At 35.1% G+C, this 20,608-nt stretch overlaps 1 protein-coding gene across 4 annotated transcripts in view; it reads left to right on the plus strand.

Annotated features, from left to right (window-relative positions):
- Positions 1–20,608, plus strand: part of VWC2L (von Willebrand factor C domain containing 2 like) — a 167,298-nt gene that overhangs the window by 18,800 nt on the left and 127,890 nt on the right. For 3 of the 4 annotated variants that reach the window (XR_004288661.1, XM_032355399.1, XM_032355400.1), the window contains exon 3: positions 8,347–8,476. The exons of the other annotated variant lie outside the window; for it this stretch is intronic. Coding sequence is in view for 2 of the 3 variants with exons in the window: in XM_032355399.1 (XP_032211290.1) it covers positions 8,347–8,476 (130 nt within the window). In the remaining variant the exon portion in view is untranslated. The remainder of the gene's footprint in view (positions 1–8,346; positions 8,477–20,608) is intronic. 4 annotated transcript variants of the gene reach the window in all.

A 20,608-nucleotide genomic window follows, 5' to 3' on the forward strand; every position in this document is an offset into this window, starting at 1 on the left:
TTTTTATAAACATATATTTTTATCCCCAGGGGTACAGGTCTGTGAATCACCAGGTTTACACACTTCACAGCACTCACCAAAGCACATACCCTCCCCAATGTCCATAATCCCACCCCCTTCTCCCAAACCCCCTCCCCCCAGCAACCCTCAGTTTGTTTTGTGAGATTAAGAGTCACTTATGCTTTGTCTCCTTCCCAATCACATCTTGTTTCATTTATTCTTCTCCTACCCACTTAAGCCCCCATGTTGCATCACCACAACAGTTTTATTTTTTTTTAAAGATTTCAGAGACAGAGCAGCAGGCAGAGAGAGAGAGAGGGAAGCAGGCTCCCCGCTGAGCAGAGAGCCCGATGCGGGGACCCATCGGAGACCCACAATCCCAGGACCCTGAGATCATGAACCGAGCCGAAGGCAGAGGCTTTTAACCCACTGAGCCACCCAGGTGCCCCTACCATCAGTTATTTTTATTAAAATATCATTTTTATTACAAAATCAAAATTTATTTCTATGGATATCTTAGCTCCTTTTCCAGATTAGCACTCATTAAGGGCAGGCTAGATATATAGTTCATCTTAATATACTTTATATACCTTATCGTATATATAATACAAATTTAATACAATAAAAATAAAAATAGTTTTTAATTTCATATATATTATTTCTGAATTTGAGTTTATTATATCTACATGGGCAAAGCTATATATACTCCATACAATCACCTGGCTAAAAATGTTTGTTTTCAAGAAACATAAAATGGTTTTTTGTTTGTTTGTTTTTTCATTTTCTTTTAGTTTATTTCTTTTCAGTGTTTCAGCATTCATTGTTTACACACCACACCCAATGCTTCATGCAATCCGTGCCCTCCATAATACCCACCACCAGGCTCACCCAACCCCCACCACCCTCCCCTCCAAAACCGTCAGTTTGTTTCTCAGAGTCCGCAGTTTCTCATGGTTGGTCTCCCCCTCCAATTATCCCCAACTCACTTCTCCTCTCCATCTCCCGATGTTCTCCATGTTGTTCCTTATGCTCTGCTAGTAGGTGAAACCATATGATAAGTGACTCTGCTTGACATTTCACTCAGCATAAAGTTATTTTTGACACCCAAGAAATAATATTCCAAAATGTATTATCAAAATACCAACTTCTCAGACAAAGTCAGAGTGCCTATTATTTAACTTGTTAAGCGAACGGTAACATCATACACATTTGCTGACAAATTGAGGTTGTTATTAAAAAAAAAAAACTATACATCCGGTTTTCTTTCTGTTGTTGTTTTGTTGTTGTTGCTAAGATTTTCTTTACTTATTTGAGAGAGAGAGAAAGAGAGAGATCATGAGCAGGGGAGAAGGATAGAGGGAGAAGCAGACACCCCGCTGAGCAGGGGAGTCAATGTGGTACTCAATCCCAGGACTCTGGGATCATGACATGAGCTGATCTAAGGTAGATGCTTACTGCCTGAGCCACCCAGGAACATTATGCATCTGGTTTTCTATCGGCTTCAGTGGCATTAAAATTCCTAAAGAAATTCCAGCTCTGTTCACGATTTGATAAGACCTACAACCTGTGTTTCAAATGTGCTCCAATCAATAGGGCACATCACTGAAGAGGTCACTATAGTCCCATTTGATGCAGGACACTGAGAAGCATTTTAATCAGTAATGCAATGGGTTTTCTTTTGGAGGATTGTGAATTTTGTTTAAAATCCATTGGCTTTATTGATTAGTAAGTGACATCTGCCACATGCAAATTACTGGCTACAAGAGTGGCAGTGGATGCTAAATACTCTTGTACTCTGTAATTTAATGTATATTTTAATGAAGTGAGCAGTGAGATTCCTGACAGGCATCAGCAACTTTGAAATAGTCTTCCAAATTTCTGATACAGTTTGAAAGTAATGAGATTTGTTCCATAAAGTGATAAAATTTATGCCATAAATTATCTCTAAAAGAAGAGTGCATCTTAAAACAGTATCTTTTCCTTGGTAGAGATCAAATTTTAAATACTTGCTTAATGGAAAGTTTCTAGAAAAGCAATCTGAGCCATATACTCTTTCAGAATTTTTGCCAAAATTATCAAAGGAATGAAGTACCATATGGTATATGAAGCCTAATATCACTTGGTCAGAAGGAAAGCCATTGATATAGTAGTTAGTGTGCTAAGACTTGGCACTTAGAATATATCCCATCCAAGTATGGGCCCATTACTCAGACTCCAACAATGCTCATTGTCTTTCTAGGAATCAAGCTTTATTTATCAAGCTTTATTCCTCAGAATATTCAGGATGTGTTTTGCTGGACTTTGTAATCTAACTCATTCCTTAGGAAAATGAGCTTGTTTAAAATCAGGATTGTTATATATTATTTTCCTGAAAAATAGTTTATGATATACTAAAATCACTTTAAGAAGAAACCATTAAACTCTACATACATTATAAAGTGAGACTAGTTTTTTCTTAGACTTTTAGGAATTCCTCTACATGTATTCTTACCTTAAATTTAGTTATCATGGTATTTGTTAGTGCAATAAGTCTATAATTATCCATTGTGAAAAACCCTAGTCAATGGAGTGCTTGAAGATTGACTTACTTAGTGATCTACACAGTGAATATGGTAAATTTCAAATTGCCTTTAGAGAGTGGGTTTATGTTCACTATTATAATATCGGAGCCCAATTAGTTATTTCATGAGTCAGTCAGAAACCTTTCCCTACAAAGTGCCCTTTATAATACTTAAATAAAATGAAATATCTTACTGAATCAGAATCCTACCCCATGCATGATAAACATATATGAAACTGCCCAGAGGTATGGTCTAACAAACAAGAAAACATAGATTATGCATAAATGAATACGCATGTGTTAACAAATATTTATTGAGTGTCTATTATGGGCTGATATCTTCCTAGTGCTGAGAGGACCACAATAAACAATATTCTATAAGAAAATTATAATCCATAAGGAAGGCAGATAAAAATAAACAGACACATCATCAAACCAGTAAGATAATCTCATGCACTGATGAGAGCTCTGAATGGGCAATGTGAGGGAGAAAGATGATGGAAAGATATTCAGGGAAGACCTCCTTGGAGAAAGGATGTTTGAGGTGATTTTAGATGCTGAAATATCGGGAAAAGAACATGGGTTTATTGCTCGCTCTTTCTTCCTTTCTTTCTTTCTTTCTTTCTTTTTCTTTCTTCTTTCTTTCTTTCTTTCTTTTTCTTTCCTTTCCTTTTCCCTTTCCTGTCCTTTCCTTTTTCTTCTCATTTCTTTTCTTTTCTTTTCCCTGGGTGATTTATAGTGCTCATTTTAACCATCCACAATTAGTCTTTATCTAGAGGCTTCTTATAACAATTTTCCTTCAGTGTGTTTCTGACATGATTAATTCAATTGGTACTACACAAATCCTCCCCCCAACCCCCAACAAACAAAGCCCTATATAACTTCACTGAAACCACCTCTGTAATCAGATTCCACTTCAAACAAGAAAAATAACATAATATTCCCTTAAATCTAGTCTTATGCTATAGTCCAATTTTATAGTTTTTAAATTTTTTCCAAAAGCCATCAATAAGTATGCAAGTGAATGATAATAATAGAATTATAATATTTCTTGCTCAGCTTTTGTGTTTCACAATAACTCTGTGAGGCTGGTAATACTGTCATTCCCATTCTACAGATTAAGAAACTCAGGCAGAGAAAGGAGATCTCATTTTCCCAAGAGTCACTCCTAGTGATAAATCATCTGAGACTAGAACTCAAGTATTGAGACAGCAGAGAAGTGTCTTCTAAGCAGGATATAACAACCACCCAAACAAACCAACTAAATTAATTCGGAGTTTCCCAGCTTGTAAGAATTCTGTTACCTTAAACTTCATCAAATTAAAATAGTAAACTGAACACTGTTCTGCTCTTGTCCCTCTGAGGTTTGAATTTAGGTAACAAATCTGATAAGCTATGGCTATTTCCTCATGGGTACTTACCATGTGTATTATAAACAATGCCAGGAATGGCCTCCACATAAATAATGATGTCACAAGTTATTGTTACATAGACCAAACATCTAGGCTTTCCTCATATATGGAAAGTAAGACTCAGTGTATTCAGAGGCCAAAATAAATGTGTATTTTTCCACAAACATTTTGAAATTCTCTGCAACCAGTCTCCAACATGTTCTCTTAATCTTATGTCAACTTTTAGTGTGACTATATTCGCTTCCAAATTCTCACGAAGACCATACATGGCAATTTTTCTGGAATTACTCAGTTATTCCAGTAATCTAAGTTATTAGGTCTCGGGCTGCTTTCTGCATTTTAAAAAAATCATGGAGCATTCTTCTGTTCCCAGGATTCTGGAACCTCCCCTCTGATTCTGAGTTCTCAAAAATTACAGACAGTAGCATTGGGATTTCAGCCTCAAGGTCTTTAGAAGTTATGAAAACACGATGTGTACTGTCATATTTCCATTCTAATACCAAGGAGAAAAATTGGGCTTCTTAGTCATCTAAATCAGTATTTTAAAAAGAATCCCCTTCTACTCTATTAATTATAAAACAAATACATATATATATATATATCTAGTAGGAAACCCCTTTGAAATTTGGGGCAGCTGCTACAGCATTTGGATTTGCCATGCAAATATATTCAGTGATAGCAGGATCTACAGATAAAATGCATGGTTTCAACTTAAATAGAGTGCCACATTAGATATTCAAAACTCCCAGCAGAAGGTATACAGAGTCCTAACAGACATAAAATACTTGGATTATCTAATACATACATGAATACAATATTTGACCTCTAATCTTAATTTCAATTAAAATTTATGTAAAGGTAAATATAGTGAATGCTACTTTGTTTTCCAAAGCTTTCACAGAAATGAAATGTTCTGTGAGATTTCTTAGGGACAGATTTTTCTTGTATAAAGTTTTCAGGTGGTGTCATTTAATCATCTTACTTACCGAATCTCTAGCTGACAAAAGCCATGTTCTAGTTGTAATTTCACATGCTCTTCTAAAAAAAGCAAGTTAAGAATAATTTTTTCCAAGTACTTGTTCCAGTGTTCTCTGTTCCTCTAAGGATAGCTTTATTGTTTAATCTTTGCTTTTACGGGGACAGTTTCAGGTTTAATCTATAGTTTTCACACTGAAGAGCCTGATAAAAGGAAATTTGCAAGCAGCTCAGTCTTAAAATGTAAAGATTATTCAAAGTGCCAAACCTTTCAGTTTTAGGCTGCAAGGTGGGAAGGATTTTTAAACTGAACTTAATGTCAAGGGCGCATATTTCTCACTCCCAGAGACTTCTTGCTGCTTTGGTAACGTGTTTTCCAAAGTGCAGAAGAAAGCAGGGGCAGTGAAGGGAGTCAACGCGGGCAGAAGTCATGAAGGCAAAGTCCTGATAAGTTTGGAGAGGAAAGAAGAGCGTTTGGCGTGAGGTCAACGGGCTAAATCTGACAGAGTGATCAGAGTTGGGGGCGCGGAGGCAGGGGGCGGCACACGTGGAGACGGAGTATGAGAAGAAATGGGCTGAAACAGATTTGAAACAAAACAAAACAATGTAATGAAAACAAAAGAGGAAATGACATGTCTCTGAGGAGATTCTGGGCTAGGAGGTATGTGGCATGGGAGTAGTCAGGGTCAGGGAGAACTTGAAGATAATGTCACTCAGTGGCTAGGGTGATATTCTCACTTTTCAAATTTGTTTCTCATTATTCAAAATTCTTTCAAAAATCAGGTATACTTTTATCACCAAGGCTTGTGATCCTAGCTCTTCCTCAGAACAGTTCTCAGAAATCCAGTGCGCACACATCCAGTCTCCACTGCCTTAACACAGATGCTCCTGGGCCATTATCTGTACATGCTTCTCTCAGATACTCATGAATGTAGTTACTGGGCTAAAGATGCCAATGCCCCCAAGAACATGAGCCTCGTGGCAACCTATCTTCAACCCACTATAGCTTCCTTACTAATTTATATTTGTAGAAGGTTAAAAAGCTCTATGGCTGCATGATAATCTCTTCATGCACTAAATACCCTAGTGAAATTCTCTCTCTTAGCAGAAGTACATATCTTCCATAAATCAATTATCCAGTTCCTAATAGCTATTCCACTAGATCTGGTATGCACGGAGAAGGATAGAAAGCACTGGAAAAGGAACTACTCTAATGGGAGTACCCAGAATAGTGATTCTTGCTCCCACTGGCAATACAGTAGAGCATGTATGTTGCCTGGGTTCAAATCCTGCCTCTACCCCTTACTACCTGCAGGACTGGGGGAAGTCTCTTGCCTATGTCCTCATCTATGGGATGGAGATAATAACAAATCTTCCTTCATAGGGCTATTATGAGAAAGAAGTTCATATAGATATTTTGCTTGGCATGATATCCAGTAGTTAATTGTGTCCAAAAATATTGTTTAAATTAGAATGATGTCTTTAACAGTCTGTGTTGGAACTCTAATAGTCTAATAAATCTTTCTCAAAGGCCACAGTTACTCTGAGGTAAACATTTTGCATTGGAAAATTTAGGGTATCTCTGAGATTCTTAATGCCAGAATCAGTCCACTAGAGTTGAACAGATCAGCCCCTACTTCAGCGATGAATGAACCTGCAAGAATAAAGAATCACAGCCATGGAAGGGCAGGGAGTGGAAGCAAGATTATTGGCTCCCACTTTGTCTCATATTACAATAAATGCTGGCCAAGTCCTTACTGTACTTCAGAAGGCCACACAAAAATACTTCTTTGCAATTAATCAAGGAAAAAGGGACAACTCCTGACCATTTTGCTTGGAGATTTAATATGTCACAATGGGGTTTGCAAAATAAGGAGCAGTAGAGCAGCAAGAATTTTCCTTTCTCACAGTATTTCTCACATTTTATCTAACAAATAATGTGCTTTGGTATCAAATCTTTTCCTGAATTTACTGAGATTATTCAGTAGAGTAGCTTCGAGAAATCCCAGTCCTTAGGATGATCCAACAGATTCCTTTGAGCTACTTAACCCATCTTACCACACAGTAAAGAGCTTAACTGTCCCCTTCAATAAACTTATTGACTATGTTAAGATATACCAATACTTTTCTGACAGATTCTGTATCTTATTCTCTTATTCCTACTAAATTTGAAAGTAAAATAATTGAGAGCTAGACTATCATTCTTCGATCAGAAAGCAAAGATAAAATTAATTTGAAAATAATTAGTTGAAAGATATTCACCCACACCCCGATGACTACCTGAGTGAAAAAGCATTAATATTACCCAAATGGTCAGGTTCAAGATGAAACAAGAGCTGACAAGGACAGTAGCCAAAGAGACAAAGGCAGAGAGTTTTAACTAATGAAGTTTGCAAGGGAGGAATTCTAACCCTGTGGCACAGGACAAGAGGAAGCATTTTCTCAGAACAAATGTCATGATTTGAGAAATATAGAAGTGTATAACTTCTAAGACATCCAAGTTTTTATTCCAGAACTCCAAGACTCGATTTCATGAAAAAGGACAGCTAGAACTTATACCCATGAATCACAGAGTGGTCACTGCTTGAGATGATTTGTAGTATAGGCAGTTTCTAGAAAAGAAACAGAAAATCTCAAACTCTTGGATCAAACTCTAAGTACTGTTGAGAAAAAAATTGTTTTCTCCCTTTTTTTTCCCCCTCTAAATTAGTCACTTTTCAATTCCTCTTTTAGAGTCTTTGACTCTTAAGTAGTGGCTTTTCAAGTCAATCAATTTCAGCTCATTCATAAAACCAAGCAAGCAAGATGAAAGATTTTCACTGAATCTTTCAAGAGGCAGTACCTGGGTGTTTGGATCCCAAATTCAATCTTTTCTAAAATTCATATTGGGGGAAAAAATGCCATTTAGAGTTTAGGTTAGCTTGGAAAGGAGTTCCTACAAAGGGTAAGGATGTCCATTTACCATTTCATTTTTCTCAGTAATCTTTGTCTTTCTTAGGAAAAAAAAAAGTGACAAATGGCAAAAACATATTTCACATGGCCCAGTATCATTTCTGTTTGCCAGAGGAAGGCAGAGCAATCAGTGCATCTGGAAACCCAACCAGGAGGTGACATACTAGTTGTCCAAACATTTCTTTGGAAAGTAGGGACATATGTCATAGGAAGAGTCATCCCGGCATGCTCCAGTTGCTCACGGCAACCAGAGCAGCACATGGCGACCCACTGTGGCTTGGATTTCCAGGTTGCTTTCCACTGGGGAAGAATGAGTCATACACACGGTAAATGGAGTTAATACAGTAAAGCCAATATAAACACTGATGTTTTATCTTCTGACAGCATATGAATGTGCAAAGCATTAAGTTATAGGAGAAAAGGGGCTAATTTTAGATTTGTTCCTAGCCCTCTCCATGTGAATGGTGTCGCTGTGAGCCCAGCAATGAAGTTCACTGTGTTGTAGCAGACTGCGCAGTTCCTGAGTGTGTCAACCCAGTCTATGAACCAGAACAATGTTGTCCTGTCTGCAAAAATGGTAAGACCATACTGCATTAGCTTTCGAAGAGGGGTTAGTGCAAACTGCAAATATTTCACCACTGCCCACCATTCGATATAAGACCCCTCTAAGATCTGCCTGGGGTTCTTCAATATGAGCATGGATAATTTATACCTTTATCCCATCTTAACATGAAAATAAACCAGCAATGGGTGCGTCATGAAGCTTTCCATTTGGGGAATTAAAGCTCTTATAAGCTGACTTTGTTGTGATCCCTATTATTTACTGTTGATTTATAGGGAGGATATTGGAAAAAACACAGAACCATCTTTTTGTGATGACTTAATTTCTCTCTTGTGGAGGCTATGAAGCAGTTCATCCTGTTTCATAGTTCATAACTCAGGAGAGGGAGTAGGGTAAATGCCAGGTATTTTGCTTTGGGCATAGAGAAAATTTTAGGTTTTAAACTAAATTATCAAAGAAATTATCAAAGAAATACAGAATTCAAACATTAATGCACTTAAGTTGAAGTAAGAAAGACTAGAAGATATGAGACTTTTATTCTAGGTTTTTATTACCCTGAATCTTACTCTCATAGTAATTAGACAGAGGAGAACTTGGTTTATATGATTATGGGTTCCTTGTTGACCCTCATGGAATAGGGAAGTTGAAATGCGCTGATGATGCTCATCACTCAAAATCAAAGTGATGCTACAGAGAAGGTAATGCAATGCCATAGACACAGAACAGCATATCAGCAAAGCTAGTATTATGCTCTTCCTAGTAGTGACGTACTACCAAAAAAATAAAGCTACCCTAGATAACAATTCACAAATGCCCCCTCCTGTCATTAATACATGCTTGAAAAAGTAGTTCTAGCTCTTAATTAAGCTGAGGTCAGTCTAATGCTGAATCCCCATGCCCTTCCTTAGGTTAGCAACTGCTCATCTCCTCTATCAACCACTTCTTCTTTTTTTTTCTTTGTCCTGAATTTGCCATTATGTTAATTAACCTGCTCATCTTTGTCTTTATAGAATTATAATTAGTAAAAAGAGGTATCCTTTTATTTAAAGAAAAAAACAAAAGCAGTTCTGTTGTTTTTATAATAATTTCTGTGTTTTAATGTCTTCCAAAGGATGTAGGAAGAACATGTGATATTTTTTGCTGCAACAGTTTTACTATTTCTGATCATAGGAATCCACTGAGTTGAATATTCAACTGCACACCTGCCTTCTCTTTTTATTCTTATTCCTCTCATCCAACTGACCTCTGTCATAGTGACCATCTTTTCTGACTTAGAAGGTGGAAATAAATATATCCTGAAGTCCTAACCTATCTAATATATGTAAAGATATACAATTTAAGACTTTATATTTTTTAGAGGATTTTGTAGAAACTGGAAAAGATATAGGAAAGAACAATAAGATGATTTAATGATTGAAAAATAGGACCTATGAGGACAGACTCAAGGAGTGAGCATAATTTGTCCTGGAGAAGAGAAATCTCAAGGGAGACCTAACTGTCATAAAGTATATGAATGGTTAGTCTAAAGTGGAAGAGGACCTGTTATTTTTTCATTTTCTCCAAGGACAGAAGGAAGAAAAAATCAGCTACCTAATCAGTCTTTAAAAATAGGATTGACAAGTCTTTGACTCAAGACATTTTTTTTGGTTTGTTTTTCTTGTTTTTTTGTATTGTTCTTTTTTTGTTTTTTTCCTAGAAGCAACTGTCTAAACAGGTCCTTGAGGATCCTCTCTTCCCTAGGTTTCCTTGGTTGGCTTTGTTTCACATTTATGGTAAATAAAATTGTGCTTATAGTTAACCTCATCTGGACATACTTAGAATACTCATAGAAGAAACCATATTAGACCATTGTGATCTAATATATATATCTAATAAGACCATATAGGACCAGAACACACAGGGTTTACACATGCACTACTAATCCTCCTAGTGACCCCACACCAAAGCTTAGAATATATCCAGAGTTAATGCCTACATCAAATGTCAGATCAGCCACTACCAACTTATCACCTTTAATTTGATGTCACCCAAGATTATTCGACTTCTCTCCCTGTGTCAGAGTAGAACTCTGTCTTCAAATGAAACCCTATTTATACAAAAACATCATATAATAAATGGAATTTAATTGTTTGATTAATTAATTAGTCACCTATTATATTCCTGAAACTCATGTTAGGAGAACAAGATTAGTTAAGTTTTCCTGAATTTTGTTCATGACACACTATAGTTTCTATTCCTTTTTTGCCATTTCCAAGCAAACTTTTTTTCTTTTTTTAATAAGGGAAATGAACCTGAATTAGACTTGGTAGGAAGACAAACTCTGATTGTAATATTATAACATATTATCTTTTTTTATATGACACTAATTACTCACTTGTGCCCCAAAATTGAAGTCTAATCATTGTCAAAGAAAAGCATATTAAGGATCACTGAAGAAACTTTATGACCACCAATGATACTGGTACTTTTACTGAGATAACAGACTGAGCTCCATCTTGCTTGCTCTCATTCTAAGCTTAGCCCAGAAAACAGAAACATATGACCGATGTGTAGAAAAGCAGGGGTGGAGGTCAAGGGAGTTGATGTTTATCATGAGAGAATACAACTGGAATAATTCCCTAAATTCCCAACACATGGTAAGCTTTTTTCATTCTTTATAACAAGATTAATTTGCTTATTATAGTGTAAACTCTTCAAGTGTGCCACCAATTTCTTAGATTAAAAAAAAAGATAAAAATCTACCCTATGGATTCAGGGTGCAGGCGATAAATCTTAATTTGTAAACAGCTCTATATAACATTTTCTACATTTCTGAAATCTTCATAAATGTTGAACATTTTTAGTTTGCATAAATGCTGATTTTCTTGGCTGCCAAATACTTTGCTTTTGCATACTAACATCAATTTCTCTGCCTTCCTGAATTATAACTTGCCAAGAGCAAGAGGCTTTAAATATATAAAATAAAAGTTAAAGATGATAGAATCTACCACACCTGACCTTAAAATTCAATATTCAGCTAATATAAAGTCTTCAATCTCAGATTGCTTAAGAACAAACAAAATAATAAACTTCAGGGGAAATGTGAACGATTGGGCACAGACAAAATAAGAGGAAAAAGAAGAAGGTACTTTTTATTTGGCAAGGACTGGGAGGAATTGACAAAGGAATTTATTGCTTTTTAAAATATGATTAAGCATTTGCTTCTCTGCAAGAGCTAGCAATCCAAATGCTTTCCTGAAAAATATGACATTTCCTGACTGTCCATCTTTCCCTCAGATTGTGTTACTTTGACCTGTCTTTCAGCTCAAGTCTTTTCTGTGTGAATTAATGAATATTTTTCATGGTTTTCTGTCTTTATAGTATAAAAAAGTAAAGTAGCACAGCATTTGCTTTAAAAAAAGTTCCAGTTTGGAGCATCGTATAAATACTTTGAATATTTGGTTAGTGAAAATATATTTTATTGAAAAAATATTTGTTCATTAGAGCATCCAAATAACTAGTTGTATTTTTCACATTTGATCAGCCAGTACAGTACGTCAGTGAACTCCATGTTTTCACTGGGATTTATAGTCGTCGTCATTACTAATGGTTCTGAAGGAAAAGTCATTTTGTGAAAAATTGGAATAGACAGGAAGTAGCCACAGAATCCACCATACACACTAAGTGAGAAGTTTCCATATTGTTTCTATGTAAACTGAAGGGCCTATTCAATGTCTTAAATATTTAACTCCTTTTCCCTTAGCCTCTTCTAGTTTAATAGTGACACAAATAAGGCAGGAAATAGACAAGGCAAAAGAGAAAATGGAAAGGAAGAAGACAATGGGGGGTATGGGAAGAGCAGAAATAAGAGAAGGAGGGGAATTTAGAGGTCCCTGGAAGCAAATGTGTGACACACGTAAGTGTTAATATCTCTAATATACAATGAGCTCCTTGAGATAAATGAGAGAAAAACTATAGAGAAGGAAATGGACAAAGAGTATAGAAAGGAAATTCACAGAAGAAAACGAAATGTGTAATACATATATGAAAATATGCTCAAACTCACAAGGACCAGGGACATAATAATTATAAAGATGAGATACCAGCATCGCACTGATAATAATTTGGAACTAATAATACCCCAAATCAGCAAAGATATTTTAAAAAGAGGTGAGAAGATGTCAAAACAACTTTTAAGGAGGTACTTTCCATCAAAAGTTTCATGAAACTTTGAAGTTAGCCATCTTTCCTCTTGTACTTTTTTTTAAAAAATTTATTTATTTTCAGAAAAACAGTATTCATTATTTTTTTCCCACACCCAGTACTCCATGCAATCCATGCCCTCTATAATACCCACCCCAACCTCCCACCCCCCCACCACTTCAAACCCCTCAGATTGTTTTTCAGAGACCATAGTCTCTCATGGTTCACCTCCCCTTCCAATTTACCCCAACTCCCTTCTCCTCTCTAACACCCCTTGTACTTTTCCCCACCTTCACCCACTACATTTTTACTACATTTTAAGAGCAAAATAGTGAGAGAAAACCTAATAGCCTTTATGGATTAATGAAATACATTGCAGCCTTTAAAAAGACCCTACTGACATTCTTTAAATGCTATATAAAATAAGCAGGGAATGTACAGTGAACTATATATTGTTTCATGCATAACATAGTAATTTGTGTCATATATAATACATACATTTTAAGTGATATACATTTAAAAGATTTGTAATTAATGTACAATTTTTTTTAAAGATTTTTATTTATTCATTTGACAGAGAGAGATCACAAGCAGGCAGAGAGGCAGGCAGAGAGAGAGGAGGAAGCAGGCTCCCCGCTGAGCAGAGAGCCCAATATGGGCCTCGATCCCAGGACCCCGAGATCGTGACCTGAGCCGAAGGCAGCGGCTTAACCCACTGAGCCACCCAGGCACCCCAATTAATGTACAATTTTAAGTAGATATTAAAATATTTATGTATATAGGAAAAGAACTAAGTAGATACACAATAGAGCATTAGTAATGATTTAAAGGGTGTTTTTAGGGAAAAGTGAGAAGGTAAAGTGGGGAAAGACAAGAGCTAATGTGTTTAAAACTTTAAGCTTTACAGACTGATCATAATAAAAACAACAGAAAAGTATACAAACAGCTCACAAAATACAAATGTTCAAAAAGTATTAAAAAGCTATTCAGCTTAATAAATCAGATTTTTTTTTTTAAATTTGAAGTTCTGGAAGAATACAGGCCAAATTTTTAACAGTGATGCAATGATCAGAACAAGAATAAAAGTGCAAAGGTAGGGGTGCCTGGGTGGCTCAGTGGGTTAAGCTGCTGCCTTCGGCTCAGGTCATGATCTCAGGGTCCTGGGATCGAGTCCCGCATCAAGCTCTCTGCTCAGCAGGGAGCCTGCTTCCTCCTTTCTCTCTCTCTCTGCCTGCCTCTCTGCCTACTTGTGATCTCTCTCTGTCAAATAAAAAAAAAAAAGTGCAAAGGTAGAAGCAAAAAACTTTGATGTTTTATTTCATTAGTCTTTTTACTGAAGGAATTAAAAAAAAACTTTTATTTTCATAATTTAGGAGGGTGTATCAGACCACTAAATAAATGATAATTCTAATATTAATTAAACTCTTCCAGAGGAGAGACAAGAACAAAATTTTCTTTTCTTTTTTCTGGATATCATATTGATACAAACTAAAGAATACAAACTAAGAAAATAATAAGTGGAGGGCAACTTTACTTATAATTAGTAATGGGGAATTAATAAGATATAAAATCCCCTATCAAAAACCCTTGGGTTGTGGATTTTACAAACAGAATGGAGGTCATTTATTGTACAGCATAGTACATGGCCAGTGGGTCTAGGGCAGCAATCTTCAATCAATCTCCTGGACATTTCTACAACAAGATATATAATAATCATATTGAGACTGAATAAATATAGAATCTCACACCATTTCAAATCAGGTTTTAATACCAACTGAGTTTTGTTATGGAAAAAATAAATGGGTTTTCAGACTGTGGGAATGGGCTTGCACACTTGTGTTAGCAAAAAGAATCTAGAAGATGATTAAAATAATTAAGCATCATGACCAAGTGGAGTTTACACAAAGAGTTCAGTATTGGGAAATACATTAATAACTTATTCTATTTCTAAGCTAGAGAGAAAGAGCATATTATTTCCATATATAAAGATATTAGACATAAATCATCAAAAACTAGTCACAAAAACTCTTGATATAATAAGACCAAGTAGATAATTTTTACATGATAAAATATATCTACCTCAGTCCAAAAAGACAGAATTGTGTTTAATAGGTAAACAGTAAAGGCATTCTCAATAAAGTCAGGAAAAAGACAAGGATGCTCACTATTATTTAAAGTTTCAGATAGAGAATAGATATGAACTAGTTAATATAATTAGAAAAGAAAAAATTTTGGAAGAAAAAATTGGGAAGGAGAAGATACAACTGTCACCATTTGTATGTGATACGATTGTATATTTGAAAAACACAAGAAAATAGACTGAAAACTACTAAGGACAATTTAGTAAGATAGGGTACAAAATGAATATACGGGTCTCTCCCTACACATGCACACTCACACACACACACACACACACACACATACACACACACACACACACGAAATATATATATTACTAAAATAAAATTGTGGCACAGTTTATGATGCTTCCATATCAACAAAATGTAATAAATAGTTCATAGACTTAGCAACACATGAAAATCTGGTATATGGCAGATAAAGTAGTATTTGGAATACTATAATAAAGTAGTACTGGGAAAAAGATAATTTATAAAAGAAATGATGTTAGAACAACTGGATAGTTGTCTGAAAGAAATAATTTTAAATTTCCACCTTATCTCATAACTCAGGATATTTTTCAATTCAACAAAGATTAGAATATAAACTTAGTTTCCAAAATAGTGCAAGAAGAGAATCTGAACAATTTGATTTATAATCTTGAAGTGGCTATATTTTGAAAACAAACAAACGTCTCCACATAGCAAAAACAAAACAAAAACCATGGTAAAAAATTTTTTTAAATCTTAATTACAAATTATAATCATATCCTAAAGGGTTAATCTCACTCATACATAAAGATCTTTAGGAAACTGGTAGGGGAATATTACTCAGTCATCAGAAATGATGAATATCCAACATTTAAATCAACATGGATGGGACTGGAGGAGGTTATGCTGAGTGAAATAAGTCAAACAGAGAAAGTTAATTATCATATGGTTTCACTTACTTGTGGAAACTAAGAAAGAGCATAGAGGACATTAGGAGAAGGAAGAAAAAAATGAAGGGGGGGAAATTGGAGGGGGAGACCAACCATGAGAGACTGTGGACCCCCCAGAAACAAACTGAGGGTTTTAGAGGGGAGGGGGATGAGGGGATGGGTTGACCCAGTGATGGGTATTAAGGAAAGCACAGATTGCATGGAGCACTGGGTGTTACACATAAATAATGAATCTTAGAACACTACATCAAAGACTAATAACGTACTGTATGGTGACTAACATAATATAATAAATAATAATAATAATAATAAAAAAAAAGAAAGAAATAGGTAGGGAAAAAGAAACCAATTGTGTTTTAAAAATGGGCCAAGAGGGGCTCCTGGGTGGTTCATTTGGTTAAGTAACTGCCTTCGGCTCAAGCCCCACGTCAGGCTCCCTGCTCTCTCCCTCTCCCTCAGCTTCTGTGCTCCAGCTCTCTCTCTGTCAAATAAATAAATAAAATCTTTTTTAAAAATGGGCAAAGAATTTCAAAAGTCATTCCACAAAAAATGAAATTAAAAAGTTTCTAAAATATATGAAAAATTGCTCTAACCAATTTTAGGGAAAAAAAAGGCAAATGAAAATTTGATATATTTTTTTTACTTACACATTGACACAAATCCTAAAACTTAATACCCACTTTATTGTTCCTACTGTGGTAAAACAAGCCAACTCTCTTATTGTTGGTAGATGTATAAATTGGCACATCCCCATGGAAGGAAATTAGAATATGCCAAAATTACAGTATATGTATATTTTACTCAGCAATTCTATTGCTTTTTACAGATGTTTGATATGACAAGCAAGTACTAGTATTCATTTCTTATGTTGTATTTCAAGTTTTATGATAAAAAATAATTAGAAAATTTGTAGAAATATCTATAGAGTTAAATTTTCTTTTAACATGTTATTAGTTAACAAATTAAAAAAAGAACTTATTTCTTCCTTTAAGTAGTCATTGAGGTATTTGTGTTGGATTACAATTTAATTAGCTTCCGTTTACCTTTCATTTATTTTTTCATCTCATATATTTTTAAAATTGTGATAATCTATTTAACATCAACAGGTTATAGGCTATTATTAAAAGAAAAAAATTAAAATAAATAACTATTAGTATTTGGAGGATATATATGCATACAGTTTAAAAATCAGAAAAAAATACTAAGAACTATTCAAAAACTAATAAGGTAATATACCAAATTTCTAAATGTGAAAACTCAAATTTGTTAGGTTGCTATTTCTATAATAATCAATTAAATGGAAATCTTATCAGATTTTTATGTGATGTAATTTTTTTTGTAAGTTGACAAAACTTGGAAAATTTAAGTACATGGAAAAGAATGTACTTGGTAAGGTTGGGCAATTCAATCTACCAGATATATTAAAATTATGTATAAAGGGCCACCTGGGTGGCTCAGTCGATTAAGCAACTACTGTCAGTTCAGGTCATTATCCTGGAGTCCCAGGATCCAGTCCCACATCCAGCTCCCTGCTTGGCAGAGAGTCTGCTTGTCCATCTGGCCTTTCCCCTCTCATGCTCTCTCTTATTCTCTCTCTCTCTCTCTCAAATAAATAACGAAAATCTTTAAAGATAAATAAATAAATAAAGTATAAAGATATAATAATTTTAAACAATATAATACTGGAATAAAATAAACAGATAAATAAATTAGAAAATTAGAAATTAGCCTATAACATAGTATACAGTTAAGGTAACATCCAAATATATGGAGAAAGAATATATTAATTCTAAAAATATATTATAAAAATTAATCATCTTTTTAAGTTAAATTACATTTTCATCTCACCCATTATATAAAAGTAATTTTCAGTTGGATTAAAGATCTAAATGTAGGGGCACCTGGGTGGCTCAGTGGGTTAAAGCCTCTGCCTTCGGCTCGGGTCATGATCTCAGGGTCCTGGAATCAAGCCCTGCATTGGGCTCTCTGCTCAGCAGGAAGCCTGCTTCCTCCTCTCTCTCTCTCTCTACCTGCCTCTCTGCCTACTTGTGATCTCTATCTGTCAAGTAAATAAATAAAATCTTAAAAATAAATAAATAAAAATTTTAAAAATCTAAATGTAAAAGAAAAAGATGATATCATAAAGGAGTTTTTAGAATACTATAAACTTTAACTTATTCTCAGGATAAGAATGGTCTTCCTAAACATAAAAGAAAAAACAAATCTATAACAGGAAAGATTTAAATGCAAATTAAGTAACATAATTTTTTTCCAAAAATTTCTTCATAAACTAAAAGAAGATAATGTCCAGTTTGGAAAAGTTAAAATGCAACATTCCTGTGCCTTATGGTAAGAGTGTAAAATGATATATCCCCCTTGAAGGGCAAGGAAAGTGTTCAGGACTTTGATCCATCAATGTCACATTTAGAAAGTGATCAAAAAGAAATAATCAGATAAACACATATATAGAGAGAGATCACACAATCGTTTATAATAGCAGAATTTGGAAAACCTGAAACCTAAATATTTAACAATAAAGTGGTTGTTTAAAAAACTATAGTATATCTACATAAACTGACTACTAAGAAATATTACAAATAATATTATAGAAAAAAAATTAAGGACATTCCCCACAGACACAAAACACATGTTCAGAGTACATAATTAAATTAAACTATGGGCCAGAAATCATGCAAATATGACACTATTTTTGTTGAGAAGGAAATATATCATACCTATAGTAAAAGACAGGAAGAAATACTTCAAAATGTTAATAGTACTTAACTCCATTGAGTAGGATAATAGAGGATTTCTACTATCTACCCTTTGCTAACCTTTATTATTTTTTTTTACATCTCCAACAACAAACATGTATTATCCCTGTGATTTACAATTACAGTTTAAAACAGAATATAGACAAATTCTTTAAAAAGATCATGTAATCCTTTCTCACTGTTTTCATAATTTAATAATAATTGATGTGTCACTTATTAGAAATGGAACTATGAATTTTTGTTATAAATTTGTAGACCATCAGTTAATTAGCTAATACTTCTACCATTTGACTTGCAACTCCTGCAACTATGAGATTCTTTATAAAGCATTTAGAAAACCTCATCACCCATTCTATGTGCCTACTAGGGGCAATTGCTAAAATAGTCACTTAATTATTAGAGCAGTTGCTAAAATATTTCATTTACATTTTCATGAAGCTATTTCGCAAAATCAGACTTTTAGGTCTAAAGTTGGATGCAAGACTTTCACCTTAATTTGATATTTTCTCACTTCCTCTTAGGTAGACAATTAGTAACTGGTGAAACATACATAAAACAAACACACGGAAGGTGAAACATTTTCTGACAACAGTACATATCCATTGGCTACAGCGCCCCTGAAATAGTTCAGGATGAAAGAACAGCCTATGAAAGGCAGTTTTAAAGTCTGCATTTCACTGACTCCATAACTGAAGGTCAGAATTATCATATTGGTATAAAGTAGATGTCAAAACATAGTAATTATAAGTAGCTATTTTAATGAGCCACAAACAATAATTTCCTATTGCTTTCATAAAAATTCCTCCAAAATATGAAGGGGAATATTTATATTTATGTTGTCTTAAACCAACAGGATTCCCTCTTAATTCATCAGCAAATTAGATTTCAAAAACATTATTTTACAATGTTGACATAATGAAAATTAATGCCACATGTATTCCCCGCTAATCAAATCTCTTCTTTAATTATCAGAGATACCCAGCCCTTCAGAAAGTGAAGGAAGGCAGGCCAGCTCATTCAGAAACGTGAATTTTTTCTCTCTGTTTCCTCCTCATCATATAGGGAATGCTTAGCAGCTATTCTTTCTTGACATAAACATTTGGAATGTTGAGTCTGGTCATCCCACAAAGCACACACTTGTTCCCTTGAGAACAGAGCTGCATACACTCCATCAAGTGTCCTGGATATTGTTCAGGACGCCATTCCACAGGATGCCTGAGAGACTGAAGGAAGGGTAATGAACACACATGGACTGAATGTCTTGTTCCTGAACATTCATATAACCTCCAAGATAATCTGGCTCAAAGATGGTTGTTTGGAAGAGTTTTGGATATATCTTCCAGAACTGGCTGTGCATTTCTATTCTTAACTCCACCTTCTCTCATTCTTGAGCCTCTCTTCAATTATGTTTCTATAGAATATTGCTGACTTCTAGGATTGTATATAGTAATCTTTAATTAAGATACCTCTAAGAACCAGAGATGACAGGAAAAGGGCAATTGGGGTCATTGATGGGTTCCATGGAGTTGGATTTAATTCTGGGAGTAATTAAGTGGGGGTCGGGTCTCTCTAGGAATCCAAGGCATTTGGTCTTGCCAAGACTCGTGAGCTCCTAAAAATAATCTTATCTCTCTAAGGAAGGCTCATTGTTCACAGGAGAGCTTCACTGAGGGCAGAGTACAACTGGGGTGTGGAGCGAGCCAGCAGTCCACTATGAACCCTGAGCTCTTTCTCATATGACCTCATATGACCACGTACCCACGTGGCTCTGAGAGGCTTCCAGAGAAACCAATGGGTCACTGCTGTCTATGAAGGCACAAATTAAGGTACAGAATCTTGCTTCCTCCAAGCCTCCTCTCTGATACAGACACATTATGAAGTTGTCCTTCTTCCTCTCAAGTCTACATTGGCAGGTAGAAGCTCAAGCTTTTCAAAGAGGCCCAGAGGCTGTGTCCCACCACGCGCACCATTTTGCTCCCCCCCACCCCCAGTGAGCATCAGTGTTGCCAAGTCAGATAAAAATAAAACATGGTTGCTATGCAAATAGTATCCTTTGACCTTTGAATTTGAACATCTTTGGAAGCATTTAGACAAGATGAACCTGGAGAGCCTCTGAGAAGGTTGGACTCTCTT

This window comes from Mustela erminea, chromosome 8, assembly GCF_009829155.1.
Source record: "Mustela erminea isolate mMusErm1 chromosome 8, mMusErm1.Pri, whole genome shotgun sequence".
Classification (NCBI taxonomy): Eukaryota; Metazoa; Chordata; class Mammalia; order Carnivora; family Mustelidae; genus Mustela; species Mustela erminea.